Below are 23,252 nucleotides of genomic sequence, written 5' to 3' on the forward strand. Positions count from 1 at the left end.
GAAAAAATCTACATTTATACATTGCTGGTGGGACTGCAAATTGGAGAAATCACTCTGGAAAGCAGAGTGGAGATTCCTGAGAAAACGTGGAATGGAGCCTCTTTTTGACACAGTTATCTCACTCCTCAGTTTATACCAAAAGGACTTAAAATCAGCATACTACAATGACAAAGCCATATCAGTGTTTATAGCAACTCAATTCACAATAACTAAACTATGGAACCAATGTAGGTGCCCTTCAACAGATGAATGGATAAAGAAAATGTGTTATATGTATACAATGGAATATTACTCAGCCTTAAAAAAGAATGAAATTATGGTATTTGTGGGTAAATGGATGAGCTAGAGAATATCATGCTCATGGAAATAAGCTAATCCCAAAGAACCAAAGGTCAAATTTTTTCTCTGATATGTGGATGATAATTCACAATAATGGGGTGGGGCTAGGGAAGAATAGAGATAATTTGGATTACACAGAAGGAAATGAAAGGAGTAGAGGGAGTATGGGGTTAGAAAGGATAGTAGAATGGATTGCACATTATTACCCTGTGTGTGTGTGTGTGTGTGTGTATTTACAAGACCTGCATAATTCTTCATAATGTACAATCAGAAGAATGAGAAGTTTTTTATACTCCATTTATGTATGATGTGTCAAAGTATATTCTATAACTAAATATAACAAATTTTAAATAAGGAGAACTATGTATAAAGGGGAAATGAACAACAACTCTTTCCTAAACAGGGCTGTCTTTAATTATTATTAATTAATTAACTAATGGTACTTGGATTGAACTTGGAGTGCTCTACCATTTAGCTATATCTCCAGTCCTTTTTACTTTTGAGACAGGGTCTTGCTGAATTGCTGAGGCTGACCTAGAACTTGCTATCCTCCTGCTTCAGCTATGTGAGTCACTAGGATTATAGAAGTAGGCCACTGCACCCAGATTGATCATTATTTTTTAAAAACTCTTATTAATGCATTCGAGTTATACCCAATAGTTGGGTTCATTTTAACATATGACCATAGAATCTAATTTGCTCCCTTTCGGTACCCAGTGCTCTTTTCCCCCACTACTCCCTGTCCATTAATTTACTGATCTTTCTTCTATTTTTTTTTTATTTTCTTAAATTGGTGCTTTATAGATATATAAATAAGGATACACTGTGTTGTATTTATACATGTACAAAGCATAATTTTGTCAAATTCATTTTGCATTTCCTCCCCTTTCTCATCTTTCCTCCTTCCCTCACAATCCCCTTCTTCTATTCCACTGATATCCTTGCTATTCTTGTGAATTCTGACCCCCCCCCCATTCGCCCTTACTTTGCTCTAACTTCCACATATGAGAGAAAGCATTTAATCCTTGATTTTCTGAGGATCTTATTTCACTCAGCATGATGTTCTCCAGTTCCATCCACTTACTTACAAATGCCATAATTTCATTTTGTTATTATGGCTGAGTAAAATTCAATTGTGTGTGTGTGTGTGTGTGTATCTCTCTCTCTCTCTCTCTCTCTCTCTCTATATATATATATATATATATATATATATATATATATGACATATACTTATATTGATATATATATATATATATAATGTGAGATATCTATACCTATTTATCTATATCTATCTATATCTATCTATATCATATATATATATATATATATATATATATATATATCACATTTTTTTTTATCCCTGTTGATGGATATCTGGGCTGGTTCTATAACTTGGCTATTGTGAATTTGCTGCTGTAAACATTGATGCGGCTTTAAAGTATCTTGAGAAATACAAAGGTAATTAGGAAACTACTAATTAGTCAAATCCCTGTAGACTTTTCTATTGCGGAAGCCATTGTTTAAGGGCTTTGGGACGAGTTTCCATTTCTACTGCATGGAAGCCCACCAGAGATGAAGAAGAGAGGCTTCATCATGGGATGATTGTGCCTGTGCATGCACCTTGCCAATAGCACACACATGTGGAGCAAGAACTCTGTGTCTCTGTGGAGAGAAAAGAGGTCATTTGGCATTTAAATTTTTTTTTCAAAATCTCATTTTTCTTACCTTTTAGAAGAATATAGGGAAATAATGATGCATTTGCAAAGCTTGGCGTAGGCCACAGGAACTAGAATCCAAATGAGAAGAGCTGGTCATTGCATGAAACTTTTTATTTTATATAATGTGACCAGCTTATCTAATTCCAAGCCAGAATATATTAGCAGTGCATAACAGTTTAAGATTCAGGAGAATCCTCCTCTCGTGAAACAGAACTCATGAATAAGAAATATATGCCAGTTTGTGTCACCTAACCATAGATATATGCAATAAAGGAGACTTCAATTACTTCTAATCCAGCATTACGTATTTTTATGTCATCTGAATAAAAGCTACATTTTATTCAAATGTGTAAGGTTTATATTCAGTGAAGTATAGTTATACAGCAAAGATTTGCTATTGGGGCAGAAAGAAGTCATTTTAATTAATATTAGTTTTAGAAAATAACCTGAATCTGTTGCTTCGCATTTCTTCACCTACGCGTAAGATCACAAACATCTCTGTACATAGTTTTTGTGTGAATTTAATTTTGTCAGACTCAAACCTTCTTTCATATGCTTCATTATACAATCAAAATAAAGGGCACACATGGGCATGGTTAATAATATTTAAAGTTAAATATTCAGTGAGACTATTCTTTCAATCCTCCAGTCAAAACTTATTTACTTTGATGAGCAAGGTTGAGTACCAAAGACTTCACAATGCAAACAAATACATGTCTGAAACTAAAAAGTTGTGATCATTTTGGCAAAGTTATTTTTAATTCATTAGCAATTTTCAGTGTTTGATTGGTAAAAATTGCACATTACAATGGACTGTTGTGGTTGAGTGGTGCCCTTGCCCTAGAAAAAATAAAGAATAGTAGACATCATTTCCATCCAATATGAACACTTTCACTGCTCTATTTGTAAACAGTATATTAATAAACTATCTGAAGAGAGAAATTTTTCAAAAATATCCTTATTTAGTTCACTCAGTACAAATATGCAAAGACCCTATTGCAGGAGATAGGGAATGAAAAGAAGTTACATTGGATTATTTATTTAGGATCATGCCCTGCAGGTTACATACCATTCTAAGAAAAGAGGAGTTGTGAGGAGTATTAACTATAATGCAATTTTACAAAAGCTGTAACAGAAGTATATATGGGAGATTGCAGAAAATAGTCATTTATTTTGAAAGAGACCAAGATTTAAGAAAAAATTCTAAGGGAACACGTGAGGCAGAGGATGGGATAATATGGTATTAGTTAACTAGTACAGGCTCCACAGAGTATTTACCAGGGAGAGAAAACTAGCAATTGTGATGTGGCATAGACACAGTAAAGATAAAGAGAACTAGAGCAGAAACATGAATGCTTTATGACATAGAACAAATTATTCATAAAACTCAGTAGAAAGAGGACGCATGAGCCTTAGGCACCAGCAAAGCAGCTGCAACAAATTGAGGAGGGTTATAAAGGGCAAAGATAAAAGGAGGAGGATTAAATAGTCAGAATTTTTTAAATAATTTAATATTAATGATATAATAGATTAGTAACAATTGAGTCTTCAGGGAAAAATATCAAAATTTGATGGGCTTTCTTACACATTCATTTTTGCTTATTTCAATTTTAAAAATTTTGAATGATATATGAGAATAGTACATTTGTGTACATTTGAATTTTTGTGTGTATGTATATGATAAGGTCTTAAATACTCACAATTGAACCTACTAAGGAAAAAGAAATAGGAAAGAAAAGTGTGGGCTTCAGAGATTGAGGTTAGACAGGAGAAGTTTCTTAGAAAGGGGGAGTGTTCAACTCAAATTTGGGGGTAAGGTATAAGTGGACTGCTGGACTGAGTCTAAAAGGCAATTAAGTCTGAGAGGCAGCATGAATGAACAAAAGGATTAATAAGACACCAAAGCAAAACTTAACTAGAAAGGGAATATGGAAATGTACGGATAACCAGGAAAACAAGACTGATGTGATTTTTCCTTAGAGGAAAAAATAGAGCCACCAAGACAAAGAAACCAGAAGAGTCAAAACAATAAAGAAAACGAGGGAAATGCACTGAAGGAATCACACTAACTGATTTTAAAACTTATTGTATAGTTGTTTGTAAGAAAATAAACAATAAATTAGAAAAAAATTGAAAAACTGATATTTCACCAAAGAGGACATACACATAGCAAATAAGTATATTAAAAAAAGATGTTTGAGCATCATTATATATTAGAGAAATATCAGTTAAAACCCATGATGAGACATCACTACAGAGCTGTTAAAATGACTAAGATAAAATATTTTGATAGTACCAAATGCAGAGAAACCATTTCCCATGTATTACCAATGAGAAGGTAAAATAACATAGTGACAATGTTGTAAACGTTGGCAGTTTTTTGTAACATTAAATATACATTTACCATATGACTCCGCATATCTCTCGGATAAGTACCCAAGACAAATAAAAACTTAAGTTCACACAAAATCCTGTACATGAATTTTCACTGCAACTTTATTTGTAATATTTCCAAATTAGATTCTAACCAGATGTCCTTTAAGGGGTGAATGGATAAATAAATTGTGACATACACATACAATGGGCTATTTTTCAGCAAGAAAAAGGAATGAACTATTGATATGTACAATATATGGATGTATCTCAGGGGCTTGGCTAAATGAAAAAAAAAGACAGTCTTCAATGATACATACCATATGATTCTTCCATGTAATAATTTTAAATTGACATTTATAGTAATAGAGAGCATAGTTTGGTCAGTGATTGCCAAGGGTAAGAATTAGAAGATTAAGTGTGTTGACTTTTTTTAATATTTTTTTTTAGTTGTAGGTGGACACAATATCTTTATTTATTTTTATACTGTGCTGAGGATTGAACCCAATGCCTCACGCATGCAAGGCAAGAGCTGTGCAAGGCAAGCACTGTACCACTGAGCTACAGCCCCAGCCCCAAGTGTGTTGATTAAGGAGAAACACGAAGGAATTTCTTAGTGGTGTAGGACCCAACTTTTGTTTTCAATGTTTATTCTGATCCTCATATTAATAAAATTTCATATAACTACACATACACATATGTGTGCATGTACACACACACAAACTACTGAATGTTGAAACTGGTGAAATCCAGTTAAGGTCTGTGCTTAATAGTATTGTAACAATATAAAAGTCCTGGTTTTCACAGTATGCAATGGTTATATAAGATATTATCACTGGGAAAATCTAGGTAAAGGGTACAGGGGAAATATTTCATTTTCAAATTATTGTAAGCATTAAACAAGTTCAAAATAAGAAGGTACAAAAAAGTAAAGGGTTATCTGAAATTTATTCAGCAGATAAGTATAAAAAACCTAAAATTACTTCAACAATTGATTTGTGAGAATTTCTTCAGTAATCTATGTGTAAGAATTCAGGAGTCAATTTAAAATTATTACATGGAAGAATCATATGGTATGTATCATTGAAGACTGTCTTTTTTTTTTCATTTAGCCTAAAGCCCCCATGATATTTAAAGTTGTCTTCATGCACCTATACTAACTGAAGAATCATCAATTCTGATTATATACAGCTAACAAATTCCCACAATACTGTATTTACATTTGCAAGCAAGATACTGTAAGAAGAATAATGGGTTAGAAAGAGGGTATATTATTTGCAAAATGGTTGCTTAGTTTGATACACTGGATAGCTAAAATAATAAGTATTTATTTCTGAGGGCTTTGAGGGCTAGAAAATCCAACGTCAAGGTGCCAGCCGATCCTATGTCTAGTAAAAACCCATTGCATTGGTTTGCAGATGGCTGTCTTCGCAATCTATGTGCACCTGGTAAAGAGCAAAGAGAGGGGAAACAAGATCTTGTCTCTTCTTGTACGAAAACTAATCCTATTCATGAGGGATATAACCTGATCACCTAATTATCTCCCAAAGTCCCACCTCTAAATACCATCACACTAGATTTAACCCACAGGCATTGTCTTTTTTTTTTTTTTTTTTGCATATTTTATATGCTTGTTCACTCCTATATACAGTTCTCCCACATTAACTCTAACCCAAAGTCATGTGACTGACTTTGGTCATTAATGAATTTTCAAGAAAAAGATTAGGCAAGTTCTTGTGCACTTTGCTTTTGCTCTATCCTGTTGTTGTACCATTTCTGCTACCATGTGGAAAAAAGCTCAGGCGTGCTTGCTAATGGATGAGAAATCACATAGAGTAACCTCAACTGCCCAGTTGAAGTTTTGGGAATCTAAATAAGTCCATCTCAGACAACCTATAGGTAAGCCAGTCTAGAACAGAACCACCTAACCAATACCCAGGGATAAAGACAGAAAATGTAAGTCATTGGTGGATTTGGAGGTAGAAGATAGAATAGTTTTCTTCCGATTCCTTCCATTTGCTTTGTGAAGTAAAAATCCAGACAATTAGCTCGAGGGAAAAGGAACAGGGAACGTGTTAAGGATTGAGAGACAGAAAAGGAAGACATGAAATCTTTGTCTCATATAGTAGAAAGTAAATTGACAGAGGAGATGCTATAGATTCAGCTTGATGAGTTGAGATTATAAATACAGTGTTAGCAGGATTCTGTGATTTTTCCTTAGTCATGCTCAGAAGACCAAATGCAGGCAGAGAATTTGGTTTAACCAGAGTTGGGGTTTGACAGGGAATAAATTTAGGGGAAGAAAGGAGCAAGGGAATTGACAATGTGGGGGAATGAGAGATCCATGTGGTGGACCCTGACAGTTACCCACTCAATAAAAAGGCAAGAAGAGGGAGACTGTTATCAAGGGAGAAAAATGGTAGAGACAATTAATTTCCACTACCACTGGAATCAACACATTTTTTCAGTGTGCTATTAGAGTATACCAGCTGGAGAGAAGAAAAATGATACTGCCTAAAATCAAGATTTGAAAGTTGTTGAAAATATGGAAGTAAATAAACTAAAAATCAAGGGTATTTATTGGATTTTCTGCTTGGATATTAATGTTGCAGTTAATGAGGACAATAAGCCAAGTCCTAAATTAGTCAGAATATGATGAGGATGACACGGAGGAGTGGCCAATGGTATAGTCTCAAAGCATGTACTTATATAAAGAACTGTGGTTTGTGGTCAAGATTAACAGTGAAGAGTAAAGAATGATTATAAATAATTAATTTAAATACTAATTCAACAAACATTTATTACTTTCCCAGTATATGTCAAGATCTATTCTAGTTACTGGTAACATAATAGTGAACGAACCTTCCTGTCTAAGAGGATGGAATTTGTATTAGTACTCCAAGAATAAGTTTAACTTTATATTTATCTATGTGTAAATTAATATATGAAAACTCTAAGGTGAGATTATAAATGTGTTAAGAGGAAATAAAAGCAAGGAGTAAGAAGTGATTGCATATATAATTAACGTGTTTGTCACCTGTGTTAAGAGATTTATAGCTAATAATGAATATTAAGCTATAAGTTGTATTTGGTTTTACAGAAAAAAATATTATAATTTTATATACCTATGATACATTAATTCATTTATGTATAATAGTAAAGTTAAATTTATTTTGTAGATACTGACACTAGTTTTTTCCAAATGTGTATTTAATTTGTCTTATATCTAGGAAAATAGGCAATGAAATAAACTGTAGGTCACCTCTAAAATTAAATGCTTTTAAACACTTGTCCACTATTTGGGTGATTTTAATCAAGAAAAAGTGTTAAATACTCACTTTATTTTATGGTAATTATGCTTTTATATAAAGTTATGTGTTGTGTTTCAAGGCTCAAATATTATACCTTTAAAATGCATATTTAGAAAATTGTAATGAATTTCCAATGGTATGTTTAAATTTTGAATTTGTGGATAAGATATTTTATTTGGGCAAGTATTGAAATCATAATAAACAAAATATCTATAATTAATATATTCTATATCTTCAACTTGCCTATAGTATTTCACATAATGAAAAAACAAAATTTGAACCTCTCTGAGTTCAACTGCGTTTTTAAGAAATCACATAATTTAGTATGCATTTTCCTAACTGTAGGTAAAAATTTTAAACAGATTGGGATATAACACTTCTTCACATTTCTAATTCTTATTTCTGAACAGCATTTTAGACTGATTCTTGCTAATGTATATTATTCTTCCTTACTCAAAACAAAAAGCAAACTGACATAATAACCCCAAAACAAATTGAAATAGAACCATCACAGGAAAGTTCAGCCTTCATGTGAAAACTCCTTTAAACTATCTTAATTGGATGCTTTTTGCGTGACAGGTACCTACGTGCTACTAATAAAACCAAATGCCAATGATTAAAAACTCAATTTCTGAGAAAGATAAGAAGACTCAGCTCAGCGCTATTGTAAATGTAAACCTCATTGTTAGCTTATTACTCCTATTTCCAGCAATAGAGACCTAGGTCTCACTTGTGACATCTGAAAGAGAGTCACTCTCAGTAGTGCTCTGTTTTGATCTCTAGAGAAAAGGATTTTTTTTTTTTTTAACAATGGCAAAATCAGAGCTTGTCTAATGATTTATGTGGCATGGACAATCAGTGACACTTTCCTCTAATTTAAGCTCCACAAAGATGAGAGCTTATATTATCCAAGTCAGTGCTACATTATCACCTTCAGGGATATAAACCAGCCCACGGTACATAAACATTGAACAAATGTATAACCAGTTTCTAAGATAGAAAGAGGTTTTTGGTACTTACGTGGTGAAATCCAGTGAACGATAAACATGGGGGAAACCAGCTGTGATGAGTTCTGTAGAGGGTGAAGCTCTCCTAGAAACATGCTTCTGCAGTGTTCATTCTAGATTTCTGGGGGACCAGAGGTCAGACTAGATGATAATCATTCCCCTTTGCTTGAATGAGGATGGCCTGGTCTACTTTTACCCAGGTCACCAAATTCTGTTTATTAGGAAATGTTAGGATTTTGCACAAACTCATGTCAGACAATGTGATTTATATTATTTAAATTTTTCTATCGAAATTATATTTTCCAATGCTTTAGGAAAACAATTTTACCTTTATTATCCAAATAGAATGGAGGAGGAAAAGTTTATTTGGGCTCATGGTTTCAGACCTGAGGTGAGGTAGAACATCATGGCAGAAGAGTGTGGTGGAGGAAAGCTGTTCTACTCATGGCAGCCAGGAAGGATTGGGGTGAGATGGCAGGAAGTGGGGGGAGAGAGAGAGAGAGAGAGAGAGAGAGAGAGAGAGAGAGAGGGAGGGGGGGAGGGAGGGAGGGAGGGGGAGAGAGAGAAAAGCACCAGGGACAAGATATAGTCCTGACTAGGCCCCAAGGGATCTATTTCCTTTAGCCATGTCCCACCTGCCTACAGTTATCACTCAATATACCTTTCAATTACTAATCCACCAAGTGGATTAATCCACTGATGAGGTTATTGTTCTCATAATCTAATTATTTCACCTCTGAACATTCCTGCATTGCTTAACACACGAGCTCTTGGGGGATATTAAAGATCCAAACCCACAACATGGGTATTCATATATCTGCATACATAATAAAATTAAATCTTAAACATAAATAAAATAAAATTTTTGCCTTTTATCTCATGTTTACTATGGCTGCATATCGTTGTATTTCAGCATATATTAGTGAAGAAATGTATTTAAACACTTTTAGTCATTAGCCTTACATGAAGATTCATATATTAAACAGATAATTTTTTATGAGTATGGAAAAGGGGAGTTGTTTATTTTATGTTTAAAATACTTGCTTTGATTGGTAATGATAGAGCATGTTTTCAGATACATTCATTCACTCGAGTTGAAATATCTTTAGTTTCATTAATATTCACCCAAATTCTTTCTTTCTTTCTTTCTTTTATTTTATTTTTTGTGATGCTGGAGATTGAACCCAGGGCCTTGTGCATGCTTGGCAAGCACTCTACTAACTGAGCTATATCCCCAGCCCCCAAATTATTTCTAATATTCAGTTTATTTGGTATATGAGATAAATAGAAATGTACCTTGTTTAGCACACATTAGAAATTGTACAATACATATTTGTGAAATGTTGTTTTTATGTAAATGTTAATAATTTCGTGATACTTATGACATCTATTTTATTTACAGGTCCACACATGCTGTTATGAAAGGACACACATCAAGATTACTGTAGTGGACACTTGCTTGAGCCACTTCACACATACACACAAAGTTTTATTGGTTTTGAGGGCAGTCCCTACTTTTTAAATCAAAATAATACTTACTAAATAAAAGATGAACTTTAGCCTTAATATATTTCACTCCATATATTAAGTATTTCTTCAATGATAAGCACAGTTTGAGGGAGAAATGAAAGTAAAAAAATACATGCTATGTTCTCTTTTTATACTTGGTGCTTATTCAATATGTTTATGCTCAATAATATTTAGATATCACTTCAAGCCCATATTTCAAGGGGGAACTACCATTTGAATATAAATAAAAATATTTTTTAAATGTAATATTTGATTTATTATCCTGGTAGTACAGGATAAATTAATCACAAGAGGCCAATTTAAGTATCTTATCATTTCTTATGATATAATTAGGTTTCAAGCATTACTTTAGCAGATTGTTAATATATATCTTGGGTGCCTTTTCAAGTACAAGAAGGCAACTGGAGATCTTCACAATACAAGACAGATATTAACGTACCAATAATCCATGCCCTTGAATCTTAATATTTCTTACATTATTATGTTTTAAAGCCATTAATATTGTATAATATGCCCTTCTTTGCTAGCATAGCCAACTTTGCAAGTGAATCATAAAGAACACAAAATATATTAATGGAATGTTTTATATTATAGATACTAAAACCCATTTTTATTACTTTCCTAATAAAAATATTGTTTTTTTTTTTTTTTTTTTTTTTAACATATTTATTTATTTATTTATTTTTTAAATTATTGGCAGACACAACATCTTTGTTGGTATGTGGTGCTGAGGATTGAACCCGGGCCGCACGCATGCCAGACAAGCGTGCTACCACTTGAGCCACATCCCCAGCCCAAAATATTGTTTTGTAATAAAGAAATTTCTCTCATTTTGGAGTCAAACTTGGTGCATTATTTGCCCCAAAGAAATTAATAGTACATATCATTAGCAAAAGATAACTCACTTTATTATATTATAGAATCTTAATATTCCATATTTTAATTGGTTTCTTTACCTGTAGCCTTATGTTTCTTTCATCTCACCCAATCCAGGAGGTTTGACTGGCCAAAGAATCATTAAGTTAAGAAAGAAGTGATGCCAGTAGTCAGAAAGGAACTTTCAATAGAAACGTTACATGAACGATGAGAAGGCATTCCTCATTCTACAGCTCTTTCTGAAATGTGAGTTGATGCATCCCATTGGAAAAACCTTTTATAAAGTTTATAGTGATGTTCTAACATAAAGAGAATGAGGCTTTTGCCTTTCAGACATTTCAAAATGTAACAGGTAATTTTTTTTTTTTTTTCTTTCTCTCACAAATCACAAATACCTTAGAAATTCCTGTTGGCTTTATCTTGCAAATCTATCCAGAATATAAATAATGTTTACCACTTCACTGGTCCTGTCTTGGCTCAAACCTTCCCTATCTTTTGCCTGTATTATTGCACTAGCCTTCTACCAGCCTTTACCCTTTTAGTCCTCCTCTACCACAGTTTAATAGTAAAACAACAACCAGAACCAAATTGTTGAAGTGTAAAACATACTGAGATTTCTGCTCGAAACAATACAGCAAATTTCAATTTCATTGAGATTTGAAATGGGATGCAGGGCCCTTTGTTACATGCACACATTCATCTGCTCATTTTCTCCAGTTATATTGACCTCTTTGCTGTTCACCAGTCATATGAGCCCTGCTATGACCATAGACGAGTTTAGAACATTCTCCTGCAGATAGATATCTGCTTGGTGTGTTACCTGACTTTGTGTATGTTACACAAATGTCAATTTTACAGTAAAATAATTCTTAACCTTCCTGTTTAAAATCACAGTATTTTCCACTGCTCACCATTCCATTTTCATCTTCCATGACTTATTTTTTTTCTATAAAATATACCATCTCTAACTACTATCTAAAATGTTTTGTTTGTTTGTTTGTTTGTTTTTTGGGATTTGGATTATTCTCTGCCTACCAATAGAATGCCATCTTCATTTGTCTATTTTGCTCACTGCTATAGCGTAATGATTAGAATAATGCATAAATGAAATGCTCAGTGCATATTTGTTGGGACTATAAACAAATACATAAAATTGAAAGGTCAACCAAATGGAAGTCACTATATTTTATCAGCATACCTAAAATAGTAATCCTGATCCTCATCAGTTAATAGGGTCACTGTTATTATAAAGTTGAAATTTTTGGTGTTTTTAATAGCCTAAATGGCTTAAATGAAATAATCATTATTGAATCAATGTTCTAATGATGAGGACACAATAGTCCCATATTGTCTTATGATTTATAACCTTATTTATTTATTTATGTGTATTCTTATTAGTTAAACATGAAAATAGAATGTATTTTGACATATTATACATATATAGAGAATAACTTCCAATTCTTTCTTCTGGTTGTACATAATGTGGGATTAAATAGGCAGTGTGTTCATATATGCATATAGGAAAGTAATGTCCAATTCATTTTACTATCTTATATATTCCCATTCCCCTTCTTTCCCTTCATCCTCTTTGGCTAATCAAAAGTTCTTCTATTCTTCCCTACTAGCCTCCCTTACTGTGAATTAGCATTTTATATCAGAGAGAATATTCAGTCTTTGATTTTTTGGGACTGGCTTATTTCACTTGGCATGATATTTTCCAGAACCATCTATCTACCAGCAAATGCCACAATTTCATTCATTTTTATGGTTGAGTAATATTCCATTATGCATATATACCCCATTATTATTTTTTTATCCATTCATCTGTTGAAGGCTACCTACACTGGTTCCATAGTTTGGCTATTATGAATTGAGCTGCTCTAAACATTGATGTGGCTGCATCACTATCATAATAATTTTAAGTCCTTTGGGTATAAGCTGAGGAGTGGCATAAGTGGGTCAAATGGTGGTTCCATTCCAAGTTTTCTGAGGAATCTTCATACTACTTTCCAGAGTAGTTGCACAGCTTTGCAGTCCCATCAGCAAGTATGAGTGTACCTTTTTCTCAACATCCTCACTAAGATTTATTGTTACTTGTATTCTTGATAATTGCCATTCTTGTTAGGGTCTGTAAACAAGTCAAGATGGCGCCTGGCATTTTGCCAGAGGGAGTGGTTTGTGAAGTAATGCCAGTGAGTCATTAAGTGTGGAGATTCCTTATTGGTTGACAGCTGTATCTAGTTTATGTTAATTAAGATAAGCTGTGTGTAAGATATATATACCCCTCCTGTCCTACAATAAACGGCTCCCACTCCTGCTGTATCAATGTACACAAGTTGCTCGTCACCCCCCGGTTATTTTGCTGCAACTGGACTGCGGCAATTCTGACTGGATTAAGATGAAATCTCAGTATATAGTTTTAATTTGCATTTCTCTAACTGCTGGAACAGTATAACCATTCTTAATGGTGTTAACTTCCATGCAAACCAATCATTCTATTTGCCACTGGCAAATAGGACTTCATAGGCTCCAAGAGACATTAAGATTAGAAGTAAGGGGGCAGGGATTGTGGCTCAGTGGTAGAGCACTTGCCTTGAATGTGTGAGGCACTGGGTTCGATTCTCAGCACCATATATAAATAAAAATAAAGTTTTTTTTTTTTTTTAAGATTAGAAGTAAGAAGGGATAAGCGGAGAAAAAGTAGAGACTGGTAAGTAGACATTTATTATCAGCACAAAATTTCCATTAATATCCCATTTAAGCAATTTTGAGAACACTTCAGAACTTGTCTTAGATGCCTTAGTAATACATCCATGAAGGGAAAACATTTCACCTGAAAAACAGTCATAGGAATCTTATATTGGATGTGACAAGCTAAAGTGCTACAATAAATAGGCTGGAAACATAATGTCTTAAGTAAAACAGAAGTTTATGTCTTCATTTTTGAAGAATTCAGAAAGTTTTGTAGGCTAACTAGAGGTAGAGAATGGGGACAGCTTTACCTCAAGAAGTTGCTCTGTTATTTTGCACAATTGGCGTCTCAGATTACTGTGGACATTGCTATTGATATCCCATCCCATCCCAAGTGTGAAAGAACATGGCGATCACTTCGATGATTTCTTGGTACAGAACTCAGTTGACACTGCAGCACTTAACAGGGAGGCTGAGAATTACCATTTAGATAGATGCAGGCTTCCAAACCAATGTGGAAGAATGAGAAAGTGGATCCTAGTGAATTGCTAACAGTCTCTGCCATGGTCTTTGATTCACCAAATATCTGTGCCATCCTTTCTTTCACATATAGAGCCTTCACTAATTTCTTTCCTTCATCCCAAAAAGAAGACAACCCAAAGTCCCAGTCACTTACTGCAGTTATCTCAGAGTCCACAATTTGCGGATGATACAATCTGCTCCATCGAATCCATAGTTGTCACTTGTATTGGGTGACCAACTAAATAAAACAAAGTTTTCAGTTCCCCACAACTACCACCACAACAAAATGCATCATGGTGAGCAGGGACAGAATAAATGCTGTACTATCTTCAGTAGAGAAAACAGGAAAATAGGAAACTCAGGAGCATCCGTGGTCCTAACAGAGACACAACCCTGGAAAGGCATCATGAGGAACTTTGCCATGGCACTGAAGACAGCTTCTCTATTGGACCATGGTAAGCTCCCAAGAGACCCTCCTTTGCTCATTATTTTTAGTGGCTTTAGGCTTTGTTCTATGGCCGATTCTTATTTGTCTGTGGCTATATCAGAGGTGGGTGTTGTGGTCTTTGCTCTCTTTAGGAATTGCGCAACACTAGAATTCATTTCCTTTGGATGGAAAATTTGGGACTCTGAGAAGTATTTTAAAGTTTGAAAAGTGAAAGAGCTATGAAGAATATGCTCCGGGTTTCCTTGTCAATACAATTCACTCAAAAACTTGGTAGGTTTCTAATACATTTTCTTTCAGATAACTTGATGCAATAGAAATTGCAATGTAATCTAGTTTTTAAGCATGCTTTACTTTCTCCACATGATTTCAAGAGATTCTGAAACAAGACACTTGATATAAGGACAACAGATTTACCTCTCATCATTTGGGATCCAGAATTTGTTGAATTTTGCACATCTCTCAGTATCTGTGTAATATCTTGGTAAAGCAGCTGGGACAGCAACACTAAGTAAAATCTTGGCTATTTCCAAACCCCTTTCCCTAAAGCTAAAAGCTAAGCAGGCATATGGTATGCTTCACAAATATCAGAGTGAGAGTATGATATAGCTGCTCAGCCAAATGCCCAGCTACCTTGGAAGAAAATCATTCAGGAGTCTACCAGAATACCCAATGTGATATTATAAACAGCAGATGCATTACATATTCTCTGATTGCTTCGAAGTTGCTATATTTTTAGATTATTTATAATCTCATGAGCAGTGATTGAGTCTGAAAATTTTCTGTCAGTGACATGCCCCAACACTGTTAAGTCATTTTGTGAACACTTATTGATTAATGTTATGCTTAAATGCCTAGAAAGAAACAGATTATTTTTCATAACTGGCTGAGATATTTTCTGATTTCCTATCCATTTTTATAATTTTTTTAGATTTATGTAGATAACACAGCACAATTATAGTACAGTATTACAGTTAGAATGAGGTTAGGACAGGCACATTTTGAATACATTTTTTCATATGTACCTGAGGATTCACTTGTCATTCATTTATGCAACCAAACTACTGTGTACCAAGCATATTCTACAGTGTGTGTGTGTGTGTGTGTGTGTGTGTTTGTGTGTGTGCGTGTATATGTTTTCAAGGGTGCATGTGTGCTTTAAGACTGATTTTTGAATAATATATTTAAAAGTTGAAATTAATGATCATTAGTTGAAACTCACATACATTTCTGTTTCACATGTATGAACATTATGATGATCACCAAAGTGCTATTGTCAATCATTTGTAGAACTTCTGAAAGTGGGACTGATCCAGACGAAAAGTGTCACTGATGTTGCTCAGAGATTCTTATTAGCACTTAGTGAATATGGATCTTTATCTGGAATTTTTACATTGATTATGCTTCATAGTGATCCAACTTTTTGGTGAGAAACTACAGGGTGGTTCTTCCAAATAATGTTCAGTACAGGAACAGTTGCAGGACTAGAGATATGACATCAACTAATGGATATTCAAAACTGACCCAGGAGTTCAAAGGGACAGGTGGATGGAACAGAAGAGAATATATTCTAAATTCTTCCCTCTCTGAGAAACATCAGAATATATATATATATTCTTATGTATATATATATATATATATATATATATATATATATATACACACACACACACACATATGTATATTATAAGTTATGTTTCATTAGGAACTAAGTGGCATCAAGATAAGAGAATATAACATACCAAATCATAGATTCTACCAACACCCATCTTACCAAAGTAAATAACCTCTTCCCTGAAGTCCTTAAGCTAGTTCAAATAATCTGAAATTTTAAAGCAAGACACTAGTTGGGACATATCTAATGTAGTATTGATCCATGAGTAATTACAAATTATAACTTGGTGCTTTGATTGTAATGCTGAAAGATAGCTGCTACATAGACAATTTCTCCCTCATATGTCAATATTTATCCACTACTTCAGCTTGAAAATTAGTATAATTTTTGTCCTCTATGATAAGGCTAAGCTCTTGACATTGATGGGAAATTTTAAATTTAAATAATTTTGGCATTAATGAGGAGTAGTTTTGATCTGTAATATCAATATGTAGCAGACATCAATAAGAAGACAGTATTTTATTACGGGGGTCACGTGGAAAAGTTGTCATGTCAAGGTGTTTGAAATCATTCAAAATAGGGCTGCGTCTACTGGGAATCAGTTTTTTAACCATACTTTGGTTTAAACATTCTAAATGGTTACAGGATCTGAAGGTATATTGTGTTTTAGAATGGACTATAGTCTTCTACTAGAAAGTTGGTCTAAATCCAAAGTGATAAAAAACAAAATTATATACATGTTAAAATTCCAGTAGCCTATAATAATAAACCTTTATGAAATCTGATCTCATAATATAGAAGCCTAATATAATTAAGAATTATATGACCAATTATTCTAGATAAAATGTGAATTAAAACATGTTTTAAGTTATCGCTGTGAATTAAAACATGTCTTTAGTTATCACTATTCTAGACAGAAAATAGGTTAAAAAAAAAAAGCATCATTCAGAGCCATACTTTCTCAGTGTTTAGCTGTAGTTTTCAAACTCTACTGGATTATCCTATTTATCCATACATATTTGGGTTTGCTGAGGTTCATTCAGGAAGGAAACATGCACTTACCATTTTAATAAAAAAAAACTTAATGGAATTATTAATTATTACAGAAAATAAGTAACTAAAAAGAGAAAAAGAGAACATGAAGGTATTGTGAAGACAGTAGCTTCAAGAAAAATCTGCTAACCTTAAAACTAAGAGAACAAAGGGAATAAGGTACAATTATTAATACTCCGACTTTCAGAGTTAGGGGTGTAGCTCGGTGGTAGGGCACTCGCCTTGGATTAACAACATAAATGCATAAATTAAATTCAAGAATCTTAAAGAGAGATTCTTCCAAGATGAAACCTGGCCCTCTGAAGAGAAGATTGTTGTTTGCTGGTACTGATGTCCTCTGTTCAGAGTGAGGGCTTACAAGAGCTGGGGACTCAAGACAGCTGAGAAGGGACACCTGCTTGCTGAGGCTACTTGCTGAGGCTACTGTCACTGGTGATGCCATGGTGAGGCTGTTTGTGTAGGTGTTGGAAGAAACATAGCACCTAGATTCTGCTGGGAAAAAAAAAAAAAAAGAAGCTGCATTGTGGAGGTAAAGGACCAGGGCAGGCCCACAAGAAGGCCAAAGGGAGGACACAGGAAGAAACTAGTTCCTTTAGGCCAGCCCTCCAGACTTGCAGTCTCCTACAATTACCCCTATCTGCAAAGCCTAAGAGGCAGTAGACAAAGCAACAGTGTGGTTTGCAGAGCCCTGGTCCAGTATCACAACAGCAGAGAATATAAGGATAAGTTTGGTGCCAAGACAAGGGCTGAATAATGCCAGATGGTCTTAGAAATAATCAATTCCGCATGGAACTTAGCATACTCTTTCATTTAATCCTCCCAGAAAAGATTTTGACTTCTACAAGTAACTACTTGTCCTTGCTTGGAAAAAATGTGTTCAAGGTACCTGTAATGCACAGACCCTAAATCAACAGTCCCTGTTCTTAAAGTGACTCAATCTTTCTTTTCCAAAATGAATTACATAGTATCTGTGACAAAATTGGACCTAAAGTTTCAAAGAATCTCTATCCTTATTTTGGGACCTGGGCAATGGTTTAATAGTGAAAATGGCCAGATATTTGACATATGATATATAATCTCTTAGTTAAAATAATTAGGATATATGATAGTAGCTAAACTTACCTGTTTATATCATATTTGCATACCTAACAAAATATAATAACCATTTCCAATAATATGGATGGCATAATTTTTGATACTTCAAACATAATGTGTTTGTCTATCTTGAATTAAGATCAAAGCATAAAACTTCTACATCCATTAGACTGTATAGGACTTTGCATACAATGAATTGCATTATTTCTTATAATTTGTCAATTGCTAAAAAGCATTTAATTAGGAATAACATTATAATATACCAAAATTATGCATAAATCAAGTAACTATTTATATTTTATGCAAGACTTAAACTAAGTTCTATAGTACAGAAAGATAGTAAGCCTGAGGAAGGTGCAACTAAAAATTTAAGTCCTTAAAATATGTATTTGTTCTATCCTATTTAAAATAAACAGGCTCCCGATGAAGCAATTCTAACCTTATTACACAAGCTTGATCTTACTACCTGCATTTAGAAATGAATTATTATATCAACAAAGATTAATGGAGTTAGAAATGGATTTCACTAAGATTATTTAAGCAGCTCTCTAAAATCATATCAACTAACAGTTTCTTTTGATGTTTCCCAGTGGTAGTATGGAGGTGGAAAAAAAATTTAGTCATATATAAATGTCAATATACAGGGCTGATGTTTAAAGTATGCCTTACCTATTAACATCCCAGATTTTGCTAGTTGTATCCAATGAGGCAGAAGCCACAAAATCACCGCAAGAGTGCCAAGTGCAAGACCATACTGCATGGCTGTGTCCTTCGAAGGTCAAAAGGCAATTGCCTTTAAGAAGGTCCCATAATTTAACTGTAGTGTCACCACTGCAAGTAGCCAACTTGTTGTCACTGCATTCAAAAACATAAAAATATAATTTATTCAAGATAATCCATAATTAATTTTATAAATGCCTGTGTTCTGTGAGTAATGTGTGTGCATGTGTGGAAACTGAAGTTATTTTTACTTTCAATGAAATATCTGATTGAATCTTATGATCTTATTTGGGTATACACATTAGATTGTTAGTGATTCAAGCTGATGAGAAAAACTGCTATTGTGCAGTTTTTATATTAATCTTAAAGCCTAGATTATTCTCAAATAATTCACTAAGTTAGTGTTTTCGTTACTCTGCATGAAATCAAGGTTATATGTTAGGCTCTATAAATAATGTGACCACAGAATTATGAAAATTTAGACCTGATCTATGATAATTTCAAAAACATACCACAATATAAAACAGTAAGTCAACATTGCTTGCTTATGTTTAGATTAACTAACTCCCAATGTGTAGTTTATATGGTGAAGGAAGAAAGTAATCAGAAATGAGTTGGCTTTTTGAGCAAGATCATGAGAGATGAAAGAGTTTAAGTGGTAGATGTTTGAGGAAAAAGCACTGGATCTTCCATTAAGGTCATTAGAAGATGTTAAAAAAACAAAAACAAACAAACAAACAAACAAAAAACAGTGACTTCCCAATAGTGGACACAAGAGCTTAAGAAATGAGTGATGTCAGTTATATCAGCAAAGTCCCTAGGTTTTTGTTTTTGTTTTTTAGCAAAATACCAGCTGCAAGGAAATTTCACTTTCATTACCTTGTACATATCCTTTTGCATTGGACACACTTTGTGTGCACCTTTTCCTCACTTACTAGTAATAAGCTATTTATTTACACTCTTCCCCAGGCTGTATTTTATGATGGACAAATATGTTTCTTTTCTCTGTTTCTATTACATCAAGCATCATGATTGACCAATGGAGATACTCTGAAAATACTTCAGAATAAATAAGTGTATGAATGGATGAATGCATGAAGTCATTCTATAAATGGAGAAGAAAGAGTGTGTGGTATCTCTAAAAGAGGAAATGGCGAGTTTCGTTTGCTTGCTCATACATTTGGTTATTTTTATGCTCAGAGGAAAATTAAAATTTTTTATTTGCACTGGAGAAACAGCTATAATTGAGAAGGAGAGCTTGAAAGTGCTGCAGAGGTGAGGGATTAGACCATGCAGAGATTCTCATCAAAATTAGAAAAGGACATTAATTTTTCACATTAGCATAGTTGAAAAAAATCACTATATGACAGGTCCTTCAAAAAGACAATGAAGTGTTCTTTGCTTTGTGGTGGTTGTTTATTTGTACATATATAGTCTCCATATAGCATTTTGTTTTTAACATTACATACCACACAATATTTTTATCTAAAAAAATTTAAGCCAATATAAAAACAAATAATTATGTATTATTAAGGTATGCCATTCACTCAAATCTCTTTCCAATGGTTAGTATGCTATTACGGATGAAAATATTTGCCTAAGATAAGAATTACTATAGTATATTTCTGCCTGTGGCTGAAAAACTCTCTCATATAACCTTAATATACTTGTCTCTTAACTTTAAGCCATGTGCCAGGAGAAGCAAAAATCATAACTGGAATAATTGCAAATGGAATGAAGTAGTATTATTTCTTTATGAGTACCATAAACTGATATTTAGTAAATAATAAGAAATGCATTTCTAAGTTTACAAGTAATAAATGTAGACAATATTCTTATGTTTCTAAGATACTAAGAATATAGTTCATGTGTACAAACTCCACTAAAGTCAAAATAAATAGTGTACAAATTTCTGAATATTCTTTTGAAGGTTTTTTTTGCCTTTAAAAAGACATGGTTTGAAATACAAAAAGCTGTATGATTTTGGTTTATAAGAAAATAAAGAACATCTCTAAGGATTGAGAAAGATTGAATGAGAGATAAAATGGCATACTAAAATTTAAAGGTAGGCTTTAAGTGATGTAAAGGCAGGACCACCCTGGGCTTTATACAAACAGGAGAAAACAAAACCTCTAAAAGAGAAAAAGTGGATTCTACAGACTGAATATTTTTGTCCTTCATGCCAAAATCTAGTGGTGAAAACCTATTTCCCAATGTGATAGTATTTGGAGTTCTAGCCTCATGCATATGAGGATGCCTTAGAGGAATTAGCATCCATATAAGAAAACAGTCTAGAGCTAACTTTCTCTCTGCATTGTGAGAACAGAGCAAGAGATAGCAACATGCAAGCCTAGAAGACAATCCTCACCAGAACCCAAGCATGTTGATCTTGGCCTTCCAGTCTCCATAACTAGGAGAAATAAATTTTTTGTTGTATAAACTACCCATTCTATAGCATTTTGTTACAAGAGCCTGAGTTAAATATGAGATGGATCCAGGTCATTGGTATTTAGCCTAAGTCATTCCAGTTGAGGCTCCTGACATTTTACAGACATAGGTCAATAAAATCTAAACTTCAGAAAAATTATCAAACACATAATAGGAATAAGAAGTTATGACTGAAGATGAGCTGATAAAATTAACAAAGACTTATACTCTGGAAAGCTCTAGTTGTTGTAATTTTCAGTACCAAATATAACATGACTATGAATATAATGTAAAAGAAATTACTGAAATAAAAATAAGCAACAAAAGAATACAAGATTAATCTGCAACTATGAAAAAAGTAGAACATTTAGACATGTAAACATCTAAATATTGAAATTAATAAATCTGTGGCTGGGTTAATAGCAGATTCAACACAGCAAAAGAAATTAAAAAATTGAATGATGAATCTAAAATTAAATATAAATTACCCTAAATAAAAATAGAACAGGAATAACAGTATAGAAGTAAAGAAATAAGGAAGGTAGAATGAGAGGCTTTCTATATAAAATGCCAGAAGAGTGTGGAAATTAAAAACAGGATAAATTGAACATAAGAACTGAAGGTTGAAAAAGTACAGGAACTCGAAAATGTTAAGAAGTAGAAAAACAAATTTTAGAAATATGGTGTTTGCAATAGGATAAACAGTGCAAACAAAAAGAAATCTATTTTTAGATACATATGTATGAATTCTAGAACACCATAGGCAACAACAATAAAAAGTATAGGAAGAATAAAGAGGATAGGAAAACGGAGGAAGAAAAGCATTTTATTTATATTATAGCTAATATATACCCCCCCCCCACACACACACACACTATACACACACAAGGTAGGTACCATTATTATCTCCAAAACATTTAAACTACATCATCCTAAAGCAAATGCGTTACAGAAATGAAATGTATTTACTCATATAAAAATAAATAATGTTATTCCATAATCAAAGAGAAAAAAAAATCCAGCTAAGCAGGCCTCCCCTATAGGAAGGCAAAAAAATTATAAAAGATCCTATAAGGAAACATTTGAAATGAAGAATTAGTGAATAAACAATTTGATAAATATTTAAATATATTCAAATATTTGTGTAGAAAAATGAACACATTGTTTAAAAATAAAAATAACACAACTAATAATATTGACAACAATGTTCATGTATTTTTCAGAAAGGAAGGTAAGACACTGATTAATTTTACAATTTAGTAAATCAAATCTGCATGGTAAAACATCATTTTGTTATTTATTTATTTATTTATTTTCCACTTTCTCTGTTCTGGAGATTCTGTGTGTCTGTGGATGGGTATGAATATATGCTGAATGTGTTCTCACAGTGCAGATATGTTTGGAGATATATATATATATATATATATATATATATATATATATATCAACATTCACATAATTTTACTTTCATCTTAATTGCTTTCTTCTGTCCCTGTTTATTATTTAGCCTTGGTTTGACTTGGGTGGAAT

At 33.3% G+C, this 23,252-nt stretch overlaps 1 protein-coding gene across 2 annotated transcripts in view; it reads right to left on the minus strand.

Moving 5' to 3' along the window:
* The window catches only part of Spag16 (sperm associated antigen 16), a 719,050-nt gene that overhangs the window by 164,667 nt on the left and 531,131 nt on the right, over positions 1 to 23,252 (minus strand). For both annotated transcript variants that reach the window (XM_058585177.1, XM_046462926.2), the window contains one exon: positions 19,245 to 19,430. In XM_058585177.1, coding sequence (XP_058441160.1) covers positions 19,245 to 19,430 — 186 coding nt within the window. The remainder of the gene's footprint in view (positions 1 to 19,244; positions 19,431 to 23,252) is intronic.

The sequence above is a fragment of the Marmota monax genome, unplaced genomic scaffold (genome assembly GCF_021218885.2).
Source record: "Marmota monax isolate L192 unplaced genomic scaffold, Marmota_monax_Labrador192_F-V1.1 WCK01_AAM20220418_F8-fsc00136, whole genome shotgun sequence".
In the NCBI taxonomy this organism is placed as follows: Eukaryota; Metazoa; Chordata; class Mammalia; order Rodentia; family Sciuridae; genus Marmota; species Marmota monax.